Source organism: Talpa europaea, assembly GCF_964194135.1.
Source record: "Talpa europaea genome assembly, chromosome: 11".
Taxonomy (NCBI): Eukaryota; Metazoa; Chordata; class Mammalia; order Eulipotyphla; family Talpidae; genus Talpa; species Talpa europaea.
The window spans coordinates 16,698,586-16,716,016 of NC_140078.1; the positions used below are offsets into that span (position 1 = coordinate 16,698,586).

Below are 17,431 nucleotides of genomic sequence, written 5' to 3' on the forward strand. Positions count from 1 at the left end.
TGCATTCCAGCAGGGAGACTCGACAAACCGGAAATGCCACCTGGACGAAGCACCGAGCACAGGGACAGGGGCACAGGTTGCCCTTTAACCAACCCAGCTCCCACCTCCCTGAGCCTCCATTCCAGCCCACAGAGTGGGGTACGGGCATCCACCCCCGCCCTGAACAGTTCTGAGGCCTCCGACACAGGTGGACAGTGAGTGCCTGCCGCAGAGGTGCTGGTGAAATTTTAGTTTCTGTTCCATTAATACAGATACTTTATTTCCATCCTTGATCTCTGAACTGCCATGTCCCCCACTCCCTGCCACCAGGACATAACACCCATCAAGAACTGTTTCCAGCCCCCTGCCTACAACAGTGTCTGTTGGGCCCTCAATAAATACACACTGAATGATCACATTAATGAAGGAAGGAAGGAAGGAGGGAGTTACTTGCTCCGGGGCAAATGCTCTCTCTGAGCCTCCTTCCTCATCTGTGACAGGGAGATGCTACAGGCCTGGAGCCTGCCACTGTGCCTGGCCCATGGGCGCGTAATAAATGGCAGTTATTATTATCCTTTTCAATAACACCGCACAGGCTGTGAGTCAGCAGCCCGTGGGGGAGCTGTGTGAGGAGAGGGGGCTGTGGAGTCGGGCGTGCGGCGTGTTGCAGCAGGGCTATTCCTGTGAGCCGCTGGAGGCCGGCAGTCACACCCGGGCAGGCGATAGGAAAATCTGGAGTGGTGTAGGGCCGCGCCCCCCCCCCCTTTATTTTTTAGCTCCTCTTGAGTTCTCTCCACCAACTGCAGCCAGATTTAGGCAGCTTAATTAATTAGCTAGTGTTTATAAAGCGTTTGAAGAATTTTAAAAGTGCGGCGTATGTGCCAAATATTATTTTAATCTGTGTATGTGTTTTTTTCCAGCAGAGTTTTTCCCTTCTTCCTTGCTTTTCTTTCTCTCGGCAGGTTCTGTCTGGGAACCGGGCTTGTTAAAACTCACTCCTGTGGTTCTGGGCCTGGGGTCACCACGCTGGCACGGCTGACAAAGCCATTTCTGGCTTGCGTCTGCCCTCCTGGCACAGAGAGCAGCTGTCCAGGGGCCTGCAGCAAGTCTGGGAGGGGCTGGCGCTGGGCAGGCGTTCTCACGCACTGCTGGTGGGAGTGGAAATTGGAACAGCCCTCCGGGAAAGCAGTTGGGCAGGAAGCGCCAAGGTGTGAAAGCTGCTCACAGCCTTTGCCGGGCTCTTACACAAGGATATAACCCCACATATGGGATGGGGTCCCCGCATCCCAATCTTGAAAAAGTTGGCGAACACAATGGCCAATGGAAGGGAAAGGTGAAGTGAATGCCAGTCTAGCCCCTACATGGATCCAGGCAGCCAAAAAAGCCATTGCCCTGAAAACTAGTAATTTGGAAATTTTTGCATGGCATAATTTCAAACGATATTATGATTATGCAAATAAAACCTGTTCATTGCAAAGCATTTAGAGAAAACAAGAAAGTATAAAAACAAAATAATTATTTCATAGAATACCATTAAAGATAATGGTGATTAACATTTTGATGCTGAAAATAGGAGTGAATAAAAACAATGCAAAATCATACTAGGATACTAAGGGAATGTACAAACATATTATAAAAATAAAAAATCAGAAATACCCTAATGTCCAAGGGGAGGAGACGATATGATTCTATAATGGTGAACCCACAGGACACCAACTCTACAGCCAGCAAAATGACAATGTAGAGTTATAATTACTGATACAGAATGAATCTGAGATCAGTCAGTTACTGAGTACAGACTCACTGTGATTCCAAACTTCAAGTTTTTGAAAAAAAAAGTATGTGTGATATTAAAGATTAGCAATGATTAATGGTAAGTCGTAGATTTACAAGGGATTTTGCTTTTATGTTTTCTGTTTGTATTACTTGAGCAATAAAGAAGAAGGAAAAACTGTGATTTCAGTATGATGATGACTTTGTAAAATAAAATGAAACTATATATAAATAAACACTGCAAGGGACTCTATAAAGCTATAAAATGCAGCTATCTTTGGGTCATGAATCTAAAACAGATGAGTTTTTCTCTTTCTCCCCCCTCCTTCTATTTTGGATAATTTTCAGTTTCTAAACTGGATGGATATTAAAGACGAGCCACAGTATTCCCATTTTGTAATAACAGAAACCAACACACATAATGTGCATGTTACATATGTGTTCATTGTTTAAATGAGCCCTCCACCTCCAGGAATTTTGTCTGGTTTGTTCACGGCTATTTTCCCAGCTCCTGATACAGAGTTTAGCAGAGTAGCTGCTTAGTAAATATTTGCTGGTTGACCGATCGAACGTCTAGAGAAAAGGTTTACAGTGATAAACACCATGATGTTGAGGAATCTTCTGTCTGGCAAATGGGAGCAAGGATGGGAGCGGACACATTTTCTTTTTACTTTACAGTAAACAATACCTTGAAATTGTTTTATGTTTGTTTGTTTTTTGTTTTTTGTTTTTTTTTGAGGTGGGGGTTGTAAACATTTAATGCTTTTGGAATAAAATTAATGACATAACACCTGTAAGTTTTCTCCTGGGAGACTTCAACACAGTGGGTGGTAACTGGGCCTTGTGTTTGCTGGAGGAGGGAGCTGGAGGCCACAGGACGCAGGAAGCCGGCGCAGGGGCGGTGATGGATACTGGAGTCACCACGCGCCAGCCCTGTGCTGAGGGCTGCGAGCGGCAGGTCTCTGGCCCCCAGAGTTTGCACATGAGCAGGGGAGACAGATTTTACAGAAATCGCTCAAATGACGATGTTTGGCATGAACCCTCCACTGAGTGACTCTGCTGGCCTCTCTGACCCATGTCCTGCCCTCTCCCTGTGACTGGCCGCGCCACCGCCCCAGTCTTGTCTGTCAAGGAGAATGAGGCGTGGGAGATGCAGTCGAAGGGGGCTGAGAACTGACCAGTTGGCTTTGGGGCGGCGGGGGCAAGGGGTATGTATATATTAGATATATTAGCAGCGTTCATTCATGTGTAGCTTTTGAGATTAAGAAAAGATGAAAACAATTTTCATCAGAAGTGCAAAAATAAGCATGGATGCTTTTCTAATGGAAAAAACAAATCAATTTAGAATGAAAACTTTGCGGGGGGTGGGGTGGGGGAGAAACGGGTCCACCGTGATCCCTGGGTGCCATTCCTCCAGAGCCAGCCTTTCCCCTCTCTCCCAGGAGCCAGCCTTGCCCAGACAGGTGCCCGCAGGGGAGTCTCCCAGGCCCTGGAAACAGTGGGTCGCTGGGGCAGGGGCTTGGGGGACAGGCCAGAGACACCCCTCAATCTCCACAGACTCCAGGAGCCTCGGGGGAGGCTGGAGCTGGAGCTCCCCGGCAGTGCCAGGGCTCAGTCCCATGACGGCTGGAACGACAGTGCAGCCCCGCGGCCGGGCAGTTGGCATCCCCTTCCCTGATATCAGCGTTACCACCGTGCTGGCAGATCATTGCCCCCACAGCAGCCCATCAGGCTCTGCCTTTGGCATCTTCTGGGATAGGGATGAAGGCAGCGTGCAAGAGTGTGGAGTGTGAAGTGGGGATGAAAGCGGGAGTACACAGTAATGAAAGGGAAAAGGTGCAGGAGTGTGCACAGACGTTCACATACCATGCATGGGTGCACATGGGTATGTGCACGAGACGGTGTGCAGGGATGGTGAGTGTGTCACGGGTGCATCTGCAGGAGGACAGCAAACAGGGCATGAGGGGTGCCAACTATGTGTAGGAAAATAGCCGAACAGTGGGGGGCTGGGCTAGGTTAGGTGGGGCATGTCGGCGGAATGAGGATGTGCATGTCCCAAATTTCTGGGAGGGATGTGAGCATGGGGGTGAATGTGCATGTGGGGAGAAAGGGCCAGGAGTGGTGTGTGCATGTGTGCATGTGCACATGTGCAGGGAGGGCATGTGTACAATGGAGTGGCATGTGTGAGTTTGTGTGATCATACAGTGCTGGGGAGCAGGGACGACAGCATGTGTGGGGACACTGTATGCACCCTGGGTGTCTGTGTACCTGCGCCTGTGGGTGTGCAAGCTGCGAACATGCCTGGCACTTATGAGCTCCTCCGTGCAAGGAGGGTGGAAGGGACGCTCCCCTCAAGCATGTGATCGGCTCCTGATGGGCAGCACCCTGCATGGCAGCCCCAGATCTCTCCTGCCCTCTCACCTCTACTCATGGGACTGCCCCTCTTGGGATGCCATCCCTTCTTCTCGGCCTCGGGCAGTCTTCAAGGCTGACCACCACGTGCAGGAAAGTGGTGCGCGGACGCGCCCTGGCTAGGAAGCACAACCCTCTGGAGAGCACTGACTTGCTCTGTGGGAAGCGGGAAGGTCAGCCTGCAGGAGCCCTGCTGGAGCTCGAAGCCCGAGTTCTGAGCAGTCGGACCCTGGGGCTGCGGTCACCAAGGGGTTACCCCAGGTAGATGGCTGTATGGGCTCTGCGCTTCCCAAGAGGGTGCTCTGGGCTCCCAGACAGGTGAACAGGGCTCTACAACCACAGCCGTGCACTGATTTTCCTCTTGAATCAGACTAACTCACTCCTGCCTCCCAAGCCCCACGGTGCGACCAGGCTCTGTCCACATGCCATGGCCACAGAACCAAGTAAGGCTGGTCTCCGTGCTCATGTGGAAGCATCCTGGACACAGGCAGGGCGCTCAGTGAGCAAGGAGAGGCTTGGGGGTGGGGTCTTGGAAAAGGTGGGTTCTGGAAAGACTTTCTAGAGCTGGTGGGCAGTCTGAAGACTGACCAAGACCAGGGAGGAGGGAAGTCATCCCAGGAGGGGAAGTCACACGAGCAGAACTGAGGGGAGAGACGAGATCCAGGCAGCAGGACAGAGTCCTTGGGACGCGCTAGGTATCTGTGAGCAAGCTGAGAGGGCCAGCCTGGGACGAGGCTAACCTGGCACCCTGAAGGAAAGCTCTCCATGCCAGCTGAACAGCAGGCCATACACTCACTGGACAGCAATGCCCCAGGTACTGCAGCAGGAATACCTGCACTGGGGCAGCACAAGTGGGGCACTTGCGGTGAGCTTATAAATAAGAAAGGGCTGGGCCAGGGCATTCTCTCCTCGACTCCTACTGCAGGCAGCTCTGAGAACTGGGCACTGTGCCATATCCTTGTAGTCTGACCATGTAATAAGCAAATTCCTCAGGTGCCAAGATAGTCTAATGCTCAAGTTCTGGGGCCAGAAATCCCATATATCTGATCCCAGGGGAGGTGACTTGGCAAAGTCACTTTCCTCTAAGCCTCCACGTTCTCACCTATAAACAAGGGGGTACTACTGTCTGCCTCCCCAAGGTCAGAGGGTCAGTAGTGAGAAGAGCTGAGAATAGTACATTCCCCAGACTCCCCTTTCTCCCCATTTCCTGCAGCCCAAGAGCAGGTCCCGCCGGCTCAGTTTCAAAGGTATGGTAGATTCCAAAACCCACGCCAGGGAATATCGTTCCTTTGGTCAAAATGCTCCTGCAGCCCCCACCACAGTCAGAGTGAGACCCGGCATCCACCCCTAAGGGCCCTAGAGCCTTGCTCTCAACCACTCCAGATTCTCCACTCACCTCAGGGCCTTTGCACTTGCCACCATCTCTGCCTGGCACTCTCAGCCCCTGCAGAGCAACCCACTGGCTCCTTTACTGCCTTCAAATCCATCTGAGAGGTCTTCCCTGCCCCTCTCCCCCATATAAGATACTCCTCCTCAATGCCCCTTGTTCTGCTTTACTTTTCTCAGCTCCCCCATCACCCAATAGATTGTGGAGGTATGTGTCAATTTCTTTAGCAGTCATGTCCCTACCCTGGCCTTAACTGTATGCTCTTGAGAACAGGGACTTGACTTTGTCCCCGGGCTATCCTCCTGGCTGATGTCAGTGGCCTGGCATTTGTCAAATGTATCTTCTAGTTTGGATTCCAGCTCTGCCCTTCATGAGGCCCCAGGAGACATCTAGACCCCTCTGGATCTCTGGTTTCTCCTCTGTAGAATGGGGATAATGATAATGGTAACACAGGGCTTGGCTTGTTCTTGGGTGAAATGCATGTGAATGGCTCAGCGCCATGTCTGGCACAGAATAGGCGCTTCCTGCAGGGCAGGTGTTACCAAGTGTGGGCATTTCAGAAGGAGGGACAACAGAGTATCACAGGCTTAAGTTGAGAAGCTAAGGATTCCCTTCGAGGCAGAACCAGCTCTGCCCTGACAAATGCAGGAGCCGCTGAGAGTGGGATTTGTGATCAGGCTGAGCACACTGTTGGCAAAATGTCAGGAGGCAGGGAGGGCGGAGGCCCTGGTGAACCTTTGCTGGCTGCAGACAGGACCTGGAGGCGATGAAGAAATGCTTGCCGTGTGCCCTGTCTACAAAGGAGCAGGGAAGGACCCCATTTTGCAGAAAGAGAAACTGAGGAATGGGAGCGAGGCCTGGAGAGGTTGAGGGCCAGGTGGTGTCCTTCCAATGTGCAGCGCACTGGGCCTCTGGGACGGGCCCCGGTGGTGCTGGCTGTGCTCTGAACAGGGGCAACTCGGGGATGAGGCCAGAGAGCAAGAAGCCCTCACTTAACCATCGTGACAGCTGAGTGACATGAGGGCTGTCGTCACCATCCCTGTCCCACAGAGGAGGAGAGGAGCGGAGGGGCCGAGACTGAACTGGAGCACAGACGTCTGCCTCGCGCTTGGGCGCCAGGGCTCCTCCTGCGATGACGATGACGGGCGCCCTCCAGCTCAGGCTGCTGGATTCTCAGCCTGCCAAGGACGTGCACACATTTTCCCAGCCGAGATAAAGGCCCCCTTAAAAGTGACACGCATTTATTAAACGACATTTGCCAAGGTTTCAGCACACTCTGCTGTCGACGGCAGACAGTCTCCGGACGAGATTTTTCCCCAAGCTGACACTATTCACTGATGCCTTTTATAGCACTTTTTGCAGCTTGCAAAAGCACTTTCCATGGTTCTTAATTCCCTTAAACCTCAACAGTCTCCACGCAGTAGGAAACAGTGGTAGCATTTACATTTTGCAGATGGGGAAACTGAGGCTCAGGGTGGGAAAGACACTTGCTCCAGAGCACACAGCCAGTCAACAGCATGTGTTGGATTCCAACCCAGAAATGTGTCCCAAAGCAGCCGTTTCACCGCCTCCCCAACTAGCCAGAAACTTGGCTGATATCAAGATAGGGGGAAACAGAGGCTGAGGGGGCGGTCATGGGTTTCAGCTCTGAGGGCTGGGAAGTGAGGGCATGGAGGCTGCACCTGTTCTCTCAAGCCCCAAACCATAAAATGGTGACGATACAACAATAACAGTCTTAGAAACGATGGCTACCGAGTGTCGAGCACTGACAGTGCCAGGAGCATGGCAGGCTCACCAAACTCTGCCAGGACCCAGCAAGGGTGTCGCCAAGCCCATTATACAGAGGACAAGACTGAGGGTCAGGGAGGTCCAGCCACCTGGACAAGGTCACGAGGCGGTCAAGGGGTCTGTCTCCACTGTCAACTACCACACTAGATCACCTGCTGCAACTTGAGAGCCTTTGGGGAAGGCTGACCCGAGTTGGCCCGCCACGCCAAACTCCGGGCGAGAGTGTAGCACTAATTGCATCACGTTTCCTGTTTGCCTGCTCATTCATCATGGTGTCTACACCGGGGCAAGCAGTTCTGTGTTCCAAGAATTTTAAGTATAAATTCCAGGGTTTTTTGGCTGCCATCCCCCACCCCAGTTGGCACTGTATTTCTGTGCTTCCTGATGTGCTAGGGATCCCTACAACAGCACCATGGCAGGGACTGGCGCTGTGGCCACTGCCCCAGCCACAGTGGTGGGACTGTGCAATAGCTAAGGCACAGCTCTGCTTTCAGACCAGGGTCACTGCCATCATGACCTCAAGAGTCTGAGCCTCCTTCTCATTCAACCAATAGGTACTAACCCACTCCTGTTGCCAGACCCTGTGCTAAGGTTCCAGGAGGCCCAGCAGTGAAGAGACGCAGGCCCTACCTTCAGGCAGCTCCTCTCCTAGTGGGGCAGACAGGGCTGAATTAAGGAAACAAATACAGAAATGCTGGAAGTGCTAAGAAGCAAACATGTTTGGTGCTGGGATAAAGAATAACAAAGGGGAAACTCTTTTAGAAGGGGATGGTTGGGAAAGGCGTCTCTGAGGAGGTGAGATTGCAGCTGAAATCCAAAGGAAGCAAAGCCCAGGGAAGGTATTCCAGTAGGAAACAAGAGCAAGTGCAAAGATCCTGTGGTGAGAAGGAATCTGTGTTTACAAAGAACAGAAAGAAGGTCACTGCGATTGAAACCCATGGGGGAAGGAGAGTGTGGTATGAGATGAGGTCAGACAGAGAGGTGTGGTCCAGAGAATGCCATGCCGCATGGACCATGGACACGAGTTTGAGTTTATTCTAAGGGCCATGGGACCTGCTGAAAAGTTTGGAGCAGGACCAAAAACATTTGATTCACTCACACTGGAAGGGACATGAATGGAGGCAGGAAAGCAGTGATAAGGATGCTGCAGCATTTAAGGCTCAAATCATAATTCTGCACTTATAAGCTGTGTGACCTTTGGAAAGTCACTTCACCTCTCTGAGTCTTGGTCTTCATCCACAGAACTGTGATGAGAATTAAATGAGAATATACAGAGTAATAATGATCCTGTGACAAGGCCTGATATGTTCAATGTCAGGTACTCAATGAGCCAGACCCTCCTTGATCTGCTCCTGACCTCTCCTAACTCTTCCCACCTCACCTCCCTTCATTCCAGGGTCCCTGTCCTTCTGCCATTCCTGGAAGTAGCAAGTCATTCTAGCCTCAGGGCCTTTGCACATGCTGTTGTTATTCCTTTTGTGTGGCATGCTTTTCCCCTGATATTCCCATGGCTGCTCCTCTGTTTTATTCAGCTACTGCTCCTCAGAGAGGACCCTCTCAGCCCCCACTTGACCTTCCATTCCCTCATCCTGCTTTGATCTTCCTCAGGACACTAGTCTACGTGAGCCAATGATCAGTGGGATCTGCTTTCTCTTCTGCATTAAAATGACAGCTCCCTGAGAGCAGGTGTTTTTGGCTGTTTTATCCATGTTGTATCCTAACACCCGGAGCTAACCCTGGTGCACAGAAAATACTCTAGAACATGTGTTAACTGAATATTCATAATTAAAACTACCATAATGAAGACAATAAGGCGGTTAACTACCATAATGAGGACAATAAGGCGGTTAAGAGTAAACTGAGGTTTGGATCAATTAAACTCTCACCGCCTAGGTGACGCTGGGAGGAGTCCAACTTAGCCTTGGGAAGCCTCAGTTTCCCTATCTGTAAAGTGGGGATGAAGGACCCCATGCTTTCTGGCTTGTTGGAGGATTAGACAAGAGTGCACACTGAGATGTATGTCAAAGTACTGATAACACCCAACATCTAGCCCCTCACATCCCACCCCAGCAAAGTGACGGGTGGGTGAAACAAGACCAGCAGATTGGTGTTGAAGCTGGGGTTCATCCTCCTCATCCTGCGTATGTTTGAAATTTTCCAAAATAAGGACAGGGAAGAGCTAGCACAGATTCAAAGCTCGCCTGTGTCTCGCACATAGCGCTCTGTTCCCCTCCACCACGGGCTTCCATTTCCCAAGGAGACTGTCGGCTTTGAAGAACGGGAGCACTGGAGCCAGCCCTGGCCCGGCACCACCCACGCCGGCCTCCGGCCCTCCCTCCCTCCCTCCAAGCTGGAGGCTCATCGCTCACCCAGGCTTCCAATCTCCCTCCTGATCCGAGCACCTGATCTCCCTCAGCTCCTGGCGCTAATCTGCAGCCATCTAACACCCTGCGCCCCCAAATGGATGTGCCAGGAAATCTTACAGACACAAAGAGCCAATTCTGTATCACTTCCAACTTCCACCTCAGCTGTTTTGCATCTTTCTGGACTTAGGGTCTGGCGAGACACCTGGCAGGGATAATACATCTTGCGGAGGCTCGGTCAGAGAGCCTGGCCCTGGAACGCCTGAAGTTAACAGGAAAGAAGCTTCAGCTGTGAAAATAGAGGCTTCCTTCTCCAGTGCGGGATGGAAATGTATCTTGGGAATACCCCACCTTTGCCACACACTGGTTGCCAGAACTATGAGAAGATCACCAAGATAAGAGGAGGGCAGCACCTTGAGCCTCAGTTTCTCTCCCTGTAAACAAGGTTAAGTAATGTCTAATTAATAGCTTGGGCTTGGGGGTCGGGCAGATCTGGGTTGTCACCCTGTCACTGTGTAGCCTTGGGCAAGTTGCTCCACCTCTCTGAGCTCCGTGTCCCCATTGGTCAAAGAGATCTGATGACAGCAACCACCCAGGGTGACTCTGCCTTCCACTGAGATCACACAAGCCAAGTGCTGAGCACATTGAGGGCCGGAAACAATGGCTCCCATTATTATTACTTTCGTATTTTCCCACGGAATTCAGGATCCTGTCAGATTTCTAGCTTTAACGATGGAAACTTCCTGCACAGCCCAGTTTTTAAAAGCCTTGGCCTGGAGGACGGAGGCCTGGCGTCCCACCCAGGCCTTGCCACGGGGCTGCCGCGTGAGGCCACTACCCCCTCCCTCCCCCAGGCTGCAGTTTTCTTGGCTGCACCACGAAGTGCTGGATGAGACACTCAGCTCCACTCTGGCTTGCCAGGTCTCAGAATCCACAGTTCCAGACCCAGGCTTCTATGGATGGAACAGAGACACCTAGAGGCAGGCGGTGCCCACAGTGCGGTGCCAGCAACAGACGTTTAATCACACTAGCCTGGGCTTCTGCTCAGCGTGTCCATCCCCCAACAGCAGGAAAGCTACAGGGAGAACCCTCCAGCTGAACAACATTCGCCCATAGTCACTCGGCGGCTTTCATTCACTTTGCTGTTTTGTGAGTGCCCACTGTGTGCCAAGAGCTGTGCTAGGTGCCTTCCAAAAGTTGGACTCGATTTCCTAGCCGAGGAAATCCAAACAGAACAAAACCATAATAATTACAATGCCGGCCACTGTGTGCTGAGCTCGCTACACGCCACGCACGGCTTCAAGCATTATCACGCATTAATTGACTTAATCCCTGAACTAGAGTTGTTGACGTCATTTCTGTTTTACAGATGAGGGTGCAGACACAGAGAAGTTCAGCACATTGTCGGAGTAGGTGGCAGAGCTGAGATTCACACCCGGGGATCAGGCACCAAGCCTGTGACTTAGCACTGGGCTCTGCTGTGTCTCCACATGGAGAGGCTGAGTGATGGTTTGGCTGCAGACCCGCCATGCAAACCAGGTGTTAAACATGCACACATATGGGGACGGAACCAGGAGAAAGCCACGAGTAGCCTCAGACAGCGACAGATAAATCCTGGGGGCAGAGCTCAGCGGAGGAAGAGCTCCCCTGCTAGAGGAGGCAGCACACACTGAAGGATGAGGAGGACCTGGCCACCCGAGGATAAGGAGGTATAGGGAAGGGCACCTCTGATGGCCGGAACAGCAGAAGCGAGGGCACAGAGAGCAGAGTTTAGCTGAGGATGTGGATTTATACAAAAACATTTACCAAACTGGGTTAGGCCACATGTTAATGGGTGTTATATAAACCGAACGCCTCTTGCTCACATGTTCCTGGAACGCTGGCACAACCGGGGTCCAGCTTGGGATTCTACAACTCTGGGGCTTTCTCAGGATCTTTAAGCTGCCTGAGTAACCGGAATGCTTTGGCCTGTAGGGAGGAGGCTGGGTCATCCTGCAGCAGCTCAGCAGGTCAGCTCTTGGGAAAACAGGTGGCGGAGATAGGGCCTGCCAGGGAGGAAACCCTGGGCCCAGGCAGTTTTTAATTTTTTAAAAAAAACTTGGACCACTTGACAGTTTTGAGCAGGGGAGTGACATGATCTGCGTTGTGTTGACAGGCCAGAAATCTGAGCACATTTAAAAAGAGAGAGAGGGGGGAAAACCTTCCATCAGTCCAAGACTACAAATAAGAAAATAACCTGTCGCACGGAGCCATTGGAAGCCGCGAGCGAGTGCGTGTGGGATCCGCACACAACAGTTTTAGACTCCTTCCTCTCACACACCCCCTCTCCATCTGTTGCAAAGGGCACCAGGAAGATGCAAAGAGGAATATTCCAGCTCTGGGGGCTCCAGAGCTTGGCAGCCCGGCTGGGAGGGGCTGTTAGAGAGCCACATCCTCCATGAGTTGTCATTGGTGAGGCCAAGGGGTGTCACTGTTTCCTTCCTCAGCGCTTTCACAGGCACGGCTGTGCCTCAGTTACAAACGAGTGCCCAGAAGGACCCCTTCCTCACAGCCCCAGCCCAGAGCTTCCTAAGTCAGAGCCCCTCTCAGGCATGCCTGCTGGCTCCCACTAAGTAACCCTGATTATGTCATTGGGTGTTTCCCTTCCCAGCTACGCAGTCAGGAGGCCTGGATTCAAGGCCCAGGATCCCTCTGTCTTATTCCTTGGACAGGCGGCTTCTCCAGTTTGGGACTCTATTTTCCTCATCTGCAAAATGGAGACAACAGCCAGCTCCTGCTTTGCTTTGCTGGTGGGTGGGATTATGCAGATAAGGGGATCAGCACACAGCAGCACACAGCGAACACCCAAAGCACACTGGCTCTCCCCGCTGCTCTCGGCACATGGTTCACATCAGGACTCCATGGTGCTGAATCACAAGGAATGAATCACGCCAGGAGTCTCCACAGGGTTGGCAAAGGGATAATTAATGGCCAGAAAGTACCCCCAGAATACCCCGACTTTAAAGGACCTGCGAACAGCTTGAGCCCACAGGGGCCCAGAGCCCACCCCACCCACCTCCTACTGCCCTGTTCTTGTGAAAGGGGAAGTGAGACAACTTCACCACTCAGGAAAGTACAGAGGAGCCACCAGCATGCTATTCTGTACTGAAGGCACAGAGATTACCAGAGAGCCCAGCTGTACCCCAAAGCCTGAACCCCAATTCAGCAAGGCTTCTTCAGGTCAGAGCAAGGCAGAATGGGAGCTCATCTGAGGTCTGCCCAGTAGGTGACCCACAGGTTCCAAGACCCAGGTGGGCCGCGCCCCGAGGAGGTCACAGGTACAGTGACAGGCTTCTCCTGTTGTCACAGAGCCAGGCTGCCCGGTCCCAAGCCAGGCACCTCGCCCTTCTCCAAGTCTCAGAATCTTTCTCAGAGAAGTTGTTCCAGGGACCAGGCATCGTCTTGGCTCTGAGAACACAGGTTGGTGACTTCACCCGCATCTTTTTAGACTTTCCCTCTGGCAGCACTTGTGCTGACAGCAATCTTTAGAAACTTCTTCCTCTTCCTCCCCCAACCAAGAAAATTCACATGGCCAGCCCCCTCCAAACAGCGATCATGTGAAGCCTCGGCGATCATGTGACACTCCCAGGCTGACAGTTCAGCCTGAGACACTAGTAGTCATTCAATCCAAAGCCGCCTTCCTAAGCCTGACATTTCAGTTTCTCACTCGAACAAATCCATTTTCTTAGAAAATTGGACAACTGCCTCCTTCTACCTTCCTACCCTTCTGTCTTGCCGCTCATCTGCTTTGTCATAAATTCCATGCCTGGAACAACTGAGGGAGGGGCCAGAAGCCTCCTCCTTGGGCCAAGCCAGGTGAATCGCCTGCCACAGCCCTGAGCACCACCAGGACCCCGCAGCACACAGTGAAGGAAGCTGGGAGGCTTGAGCTACCAGGGGACACCCATGTCTTCCCCACCAGCCTCAACCAAGAGATTTATTCTTACCGCCTAAGATTTATTTATCTCAAAGTTAATCTTGGCCCCTCTGCTGCTCCCACTTTTTCAGGCTATTGATGCTGAATGGATTGGAACGGAAGTTTTATGGCCTAATCTTTAGCATTTTATAGATTGTTTTTATAAGGCAAAAGGGGGAGATTTGCTCTCTAGAAGGGTGTTGGTGTTCCTAGCCAGCGCCCCAGGAAAGGCAGGTTGCCCATCTGGACACTTGTTAATAAGCGTCACTGCTCATTTGCTAGGGACTGAGCCACAGGGTCCAGGTTGGAGAAGGGTCTGGAATAGACATTTAGAAATTAACTCGGGCCCAGTCCCATGCTTTAGGAAAATTAGGCACTTGTGAGAGATGGGTGTGCATTTGCAGGCCAGGAAGGACAGCAGGGCAGGAACTTGGACTTTTGCAGGGTATGAATGGCCAGCTCAGGCAGAAAGCAGATCTGAGATGCCACTCACCAGGGATGTGAAATATGCCAGAGCCTTCTTCTGCCAGCAAGGACCCAACTGTAACAGAAAGACCCACGGGTGGGGTGGGGTGATGCCTACGTGGATTCCCAGGGTTCAGGGGAAACTGCAGGGCAAAGAAGCTGCTGTCCACCCCCACTTCTCCCTCCTCCTACTCTTTGCTAGTTCTTCTTTTTTCCTGCTATCAGATGGTTACCAGTCTCTAGGCAAATGCTGGGGGGGGGGGGGAGGGAAATACTGAGCTCATCTTTACCTCTCTCCTCAAGGGAGGGAGGTGTAGCAAGCCCTCTGCTGACAACACAGCTTCAAGTAGCCAAAAAACAAGCTCCCCATTCTTCAACCCCACCCAAACCCCTTTAATGCTGGTTCTCTGGCCTCGCAACCCTCTCAGGAGACCCACGGTTTTGCAAAACCCCTTTAAGAAGCTGGACTCCTGAATGGTGACCTCACCCCTTGGCGAACACACGATCCCCCACAGAGCCCACCTGCTGGAGACACCCAGGTGTTTGATGTAGGCCAACAAAAAGACATGATCAGAGCCACAGGTAACAGTCCCTCGGAACACCTGAACTGCAGGGAGCAGCCTCGAAGGCTGGGGGAGGCAGGAAGTGGAGAGGGAGCCCGAAGATCAGCAAAGACCATCCTGCAAGGCGCTTCGGCAACCACAGGGAATACCAGGGGGACAATCCATGGTGTTTTTACATCAGGATCTGTTGATTCCAGCAGCTCACCCCAGGGTTACCAAGGCTCCCTTCCCCTCTCTATCCGCCCCCCCCCCCCCATACACACACTAACACTGTTTGTGCACACCAGAGGGAGAGCTCGCTCTTCCCTAATTGCAACAGCCTGCTTCTGTTCCATCCCAGGCAGTACCCAGAGGACCTCTGCCCCCACAGCCTTCCTTCCCACCCTGAGATCAAGCCTGCCTAAGTCCAGAAAAAGCATCCGGAGAAGCCGGGGGCACCTTGCTCTGAGAGCCTGCTCCCCGTCAGACTGGGCAGGGGCTGGGCGAAGTAACTCACCTCTGCCAGTCCCAGTGCCCAGCACGGTGCCTCCCACCTAGAGTCAGCAGAGACTCGGCTCTACCTCGGGCTGTGTGACCTTGGGCAAGTCACTGGCCATCTCTGGGCCTCAGTTTCTGCATCTGTAGCCGCGTCTGTCAGAGGCGGCTTCCAGACCCCTCTCCCCCACCGCGGCTCGCAGTCGCTGGGCGGCCGCCGGGGCAGTCCGCGAGGCCGGAGCCCGCCGTCCGGGGGCCGCGGCGAGGCGGCCGGGGGGCGCTTACCTGTCCAGGCGCAGGACGCGGCGAGCAGCAGGCAGAGCAGCGGCCCGAGGCGGCCGGGGGCCGGGCCGGCGGGCTCCATGGGCCGCGGCTGCGGAGCAAGGAGGAGAGCGGCGGTGAGTGCGCGCTCGGGCGGGCGCGGGCTGGAGCGGGGAAATGACTAAGACTCCCCCCTCCGCTCCCCCTCCCGGCCGGGCTTCCCCCCACCCCCGAACCCGCGCCCGGGCGCGCCGTCAGCGCCGCGGTCTTCGGAGAAGCCCTCGCCCCCCCCCCCCCCCAGGCCGGGAGACGGAGGGGGAGAGACCCCGAGCGCGCGGGAAAGAACGCCAGGGCCGGCCCGCGGGAGGCGGCGGGAGAGAGAAACAGACCCGAGGGAGCCAGGCAGAGAGCCAGGGGCGCGGAGAGGCGCGGAGAGGCGGGGGGAGAGGCGCGGAGAGGCGGGGGGAGAGGCGGGGGGAGAGGCGCGGGGGGGGGAGAGGCGGGGGGAGAGGCGGGGGGGGAGAGGCGAGGGGGAGGAGAGGCGCGGGGGGGGGAGAGGCGCGGGGGGGAGAGGCCGGGAGCGCGAGCGGCGCAGCCCAGACAGGCGGAGCGGAGGGGCGCGCGCCGCGGGCAGGGCGAGGGGCCGCGCGGCCGAGCCGCCCCCGCCGCTGCCCACCTGCCCCGCCCGGGCTCCTCGCGGCGCCGGCGGCTCGGCTCGCTCGGGCCCGCAGTCCCGCCGCTGCCCCCGCCCTCCCGGCAGCCCGGCCCCCTCCCTCCGCCCGCCTCCCCCTCCTCCGCCCGCCCGCCCGGGAGCGGTGGGGCTCCGGCCCGCCGGCACCTCCTCGCCGAGCGCCCGCCGGCTGCGCGCCCCGGGGGAGGGGGCGAGGGCGGCGCGCCCGCCGGGCCGGGGAGGGCAGCGTCGCCCCCCGGCCCGCGCCGCGGCCCCGGCACCCCCGCCCGGGCCGGCGGCCGCTGCCCGCAGCTGCCCGGCGAGCCCCCGCCCGCGCGCCCCGCTCGCGCTCGGGACCGGACCGGCCTCCGGCTCCAGCGGCGAGTCGGCTCCCGGCCCGAGACGGCCCCCGCGCCCCCCGCGCCCCCCGCGCCCGCCGCGCCCGGACCTGCGCCGCCCGCGAGCGCGGCCAGGCGGTGGAAGCGCCGCCGGGGTGCCCAGAGCCGGGCCCCCGCACCACTTTGCGCAAACTTGTTTTTCTAAGGTCAGCGCCGCGAGCCGGCTGCACCGGCCTCTTAAGGTGGACTGGGGAAGTTGCGGCCGCCCCCCCTCCCCCGGGCCCCCCGACTCCGCTGCGGTCGGGCGCAGCTTTCCGCGGCCGGAGGCCGGAGGCCGAGGCGCGGGGGCTGGAATGTGGGGGAGGGGGGGGGAGGGGAGGGGAGGGCGGGGCGGGGGTCTGGATGTTGCCCCTCCCCAAGCGGCCCTGCCCCTGTGCCCCAAAGCTGAAGGCCCCGGTGGGGGGGGGTTGGGGAGCGCTGGGGGGGTTGGGGTGGGGTGGGCGCGGGTCACCGAACCCTGATTTTTCCAGAGCTGGACGGAGGTGAAGGAAGAGCAGGAAGTAAGTGAATGTAGGGAAGGGGAGAGCGATGGTACCAAAATAGCGTGTGTGTAGGAAGGACTTCGGCACTGCCTGGAAAAGAGGCGCGGTGGGGGGAGAGCCAGGGAGAAGGGGGGCTGTGGCCAGGGAAACCGAGAGGAAGGGTCCAGGCCTCCCTGGGGAGGTGGGCGCGCTGCCAGGGGCCTCTCTGTCAGGAACAGTCCAGGCGAGGCTGTGGTTGCCACAGGGGGTGCTGGAAGGGAAAATGACAGGCAGCCAGGAGCAGAAGATAAGGCAACAGGGGAGAGCAGGGGCAGGAGGCCTGGAGTCCCAGAGGACGGAGCCTCCTGGCAAAGAAAAGCCTCTCTCTCTCTCTCTCTCTCTCTCTCTCTCTCTCTCTCTCTCTCTCTCTCTCTCTCTCTCTCTCTCTCTCGCGCTCTCTCTCTCTCTCTCTCTCTCTCTCT

At 55.3% G+C, this 17,431-nt stretch overlaps 1 protein-coding gene across 5 annotated transcripts in view; it reads right to left on the minus strand.

Annotated features, from left to right (window-relative positions):
• Positions 1-16,127, minus strand: part of LOC311179668 (tyrosine-protein phosphatase non-receptor type substrate 1-like) — a gene marked incomplete at both ends in the record, with an annotated part of 38,037 nt that extends 21,910 nt beyond the window's left edge. For 4 of the 5 annotated variants that reach the window (XM_084247066.1, XM_084247064.1, XM_084247063.1 and 1 more), the window contains one exon: positions 15,445-15,523. In XM_084247066.1, the coding sequence (XP_084103192.1) occupies positions 15,445-15,523 (79 nt within the window). Of the gene's footprint in view, positions 1-15,444; positions 15,533-16,096 lie in introns of those variants that run through there. The other variant, XM_084247065.1, reaches the window with a different exon arrangement.
• Positions 16,128-17,431: the final 1,304 nt, after the last annotated feature.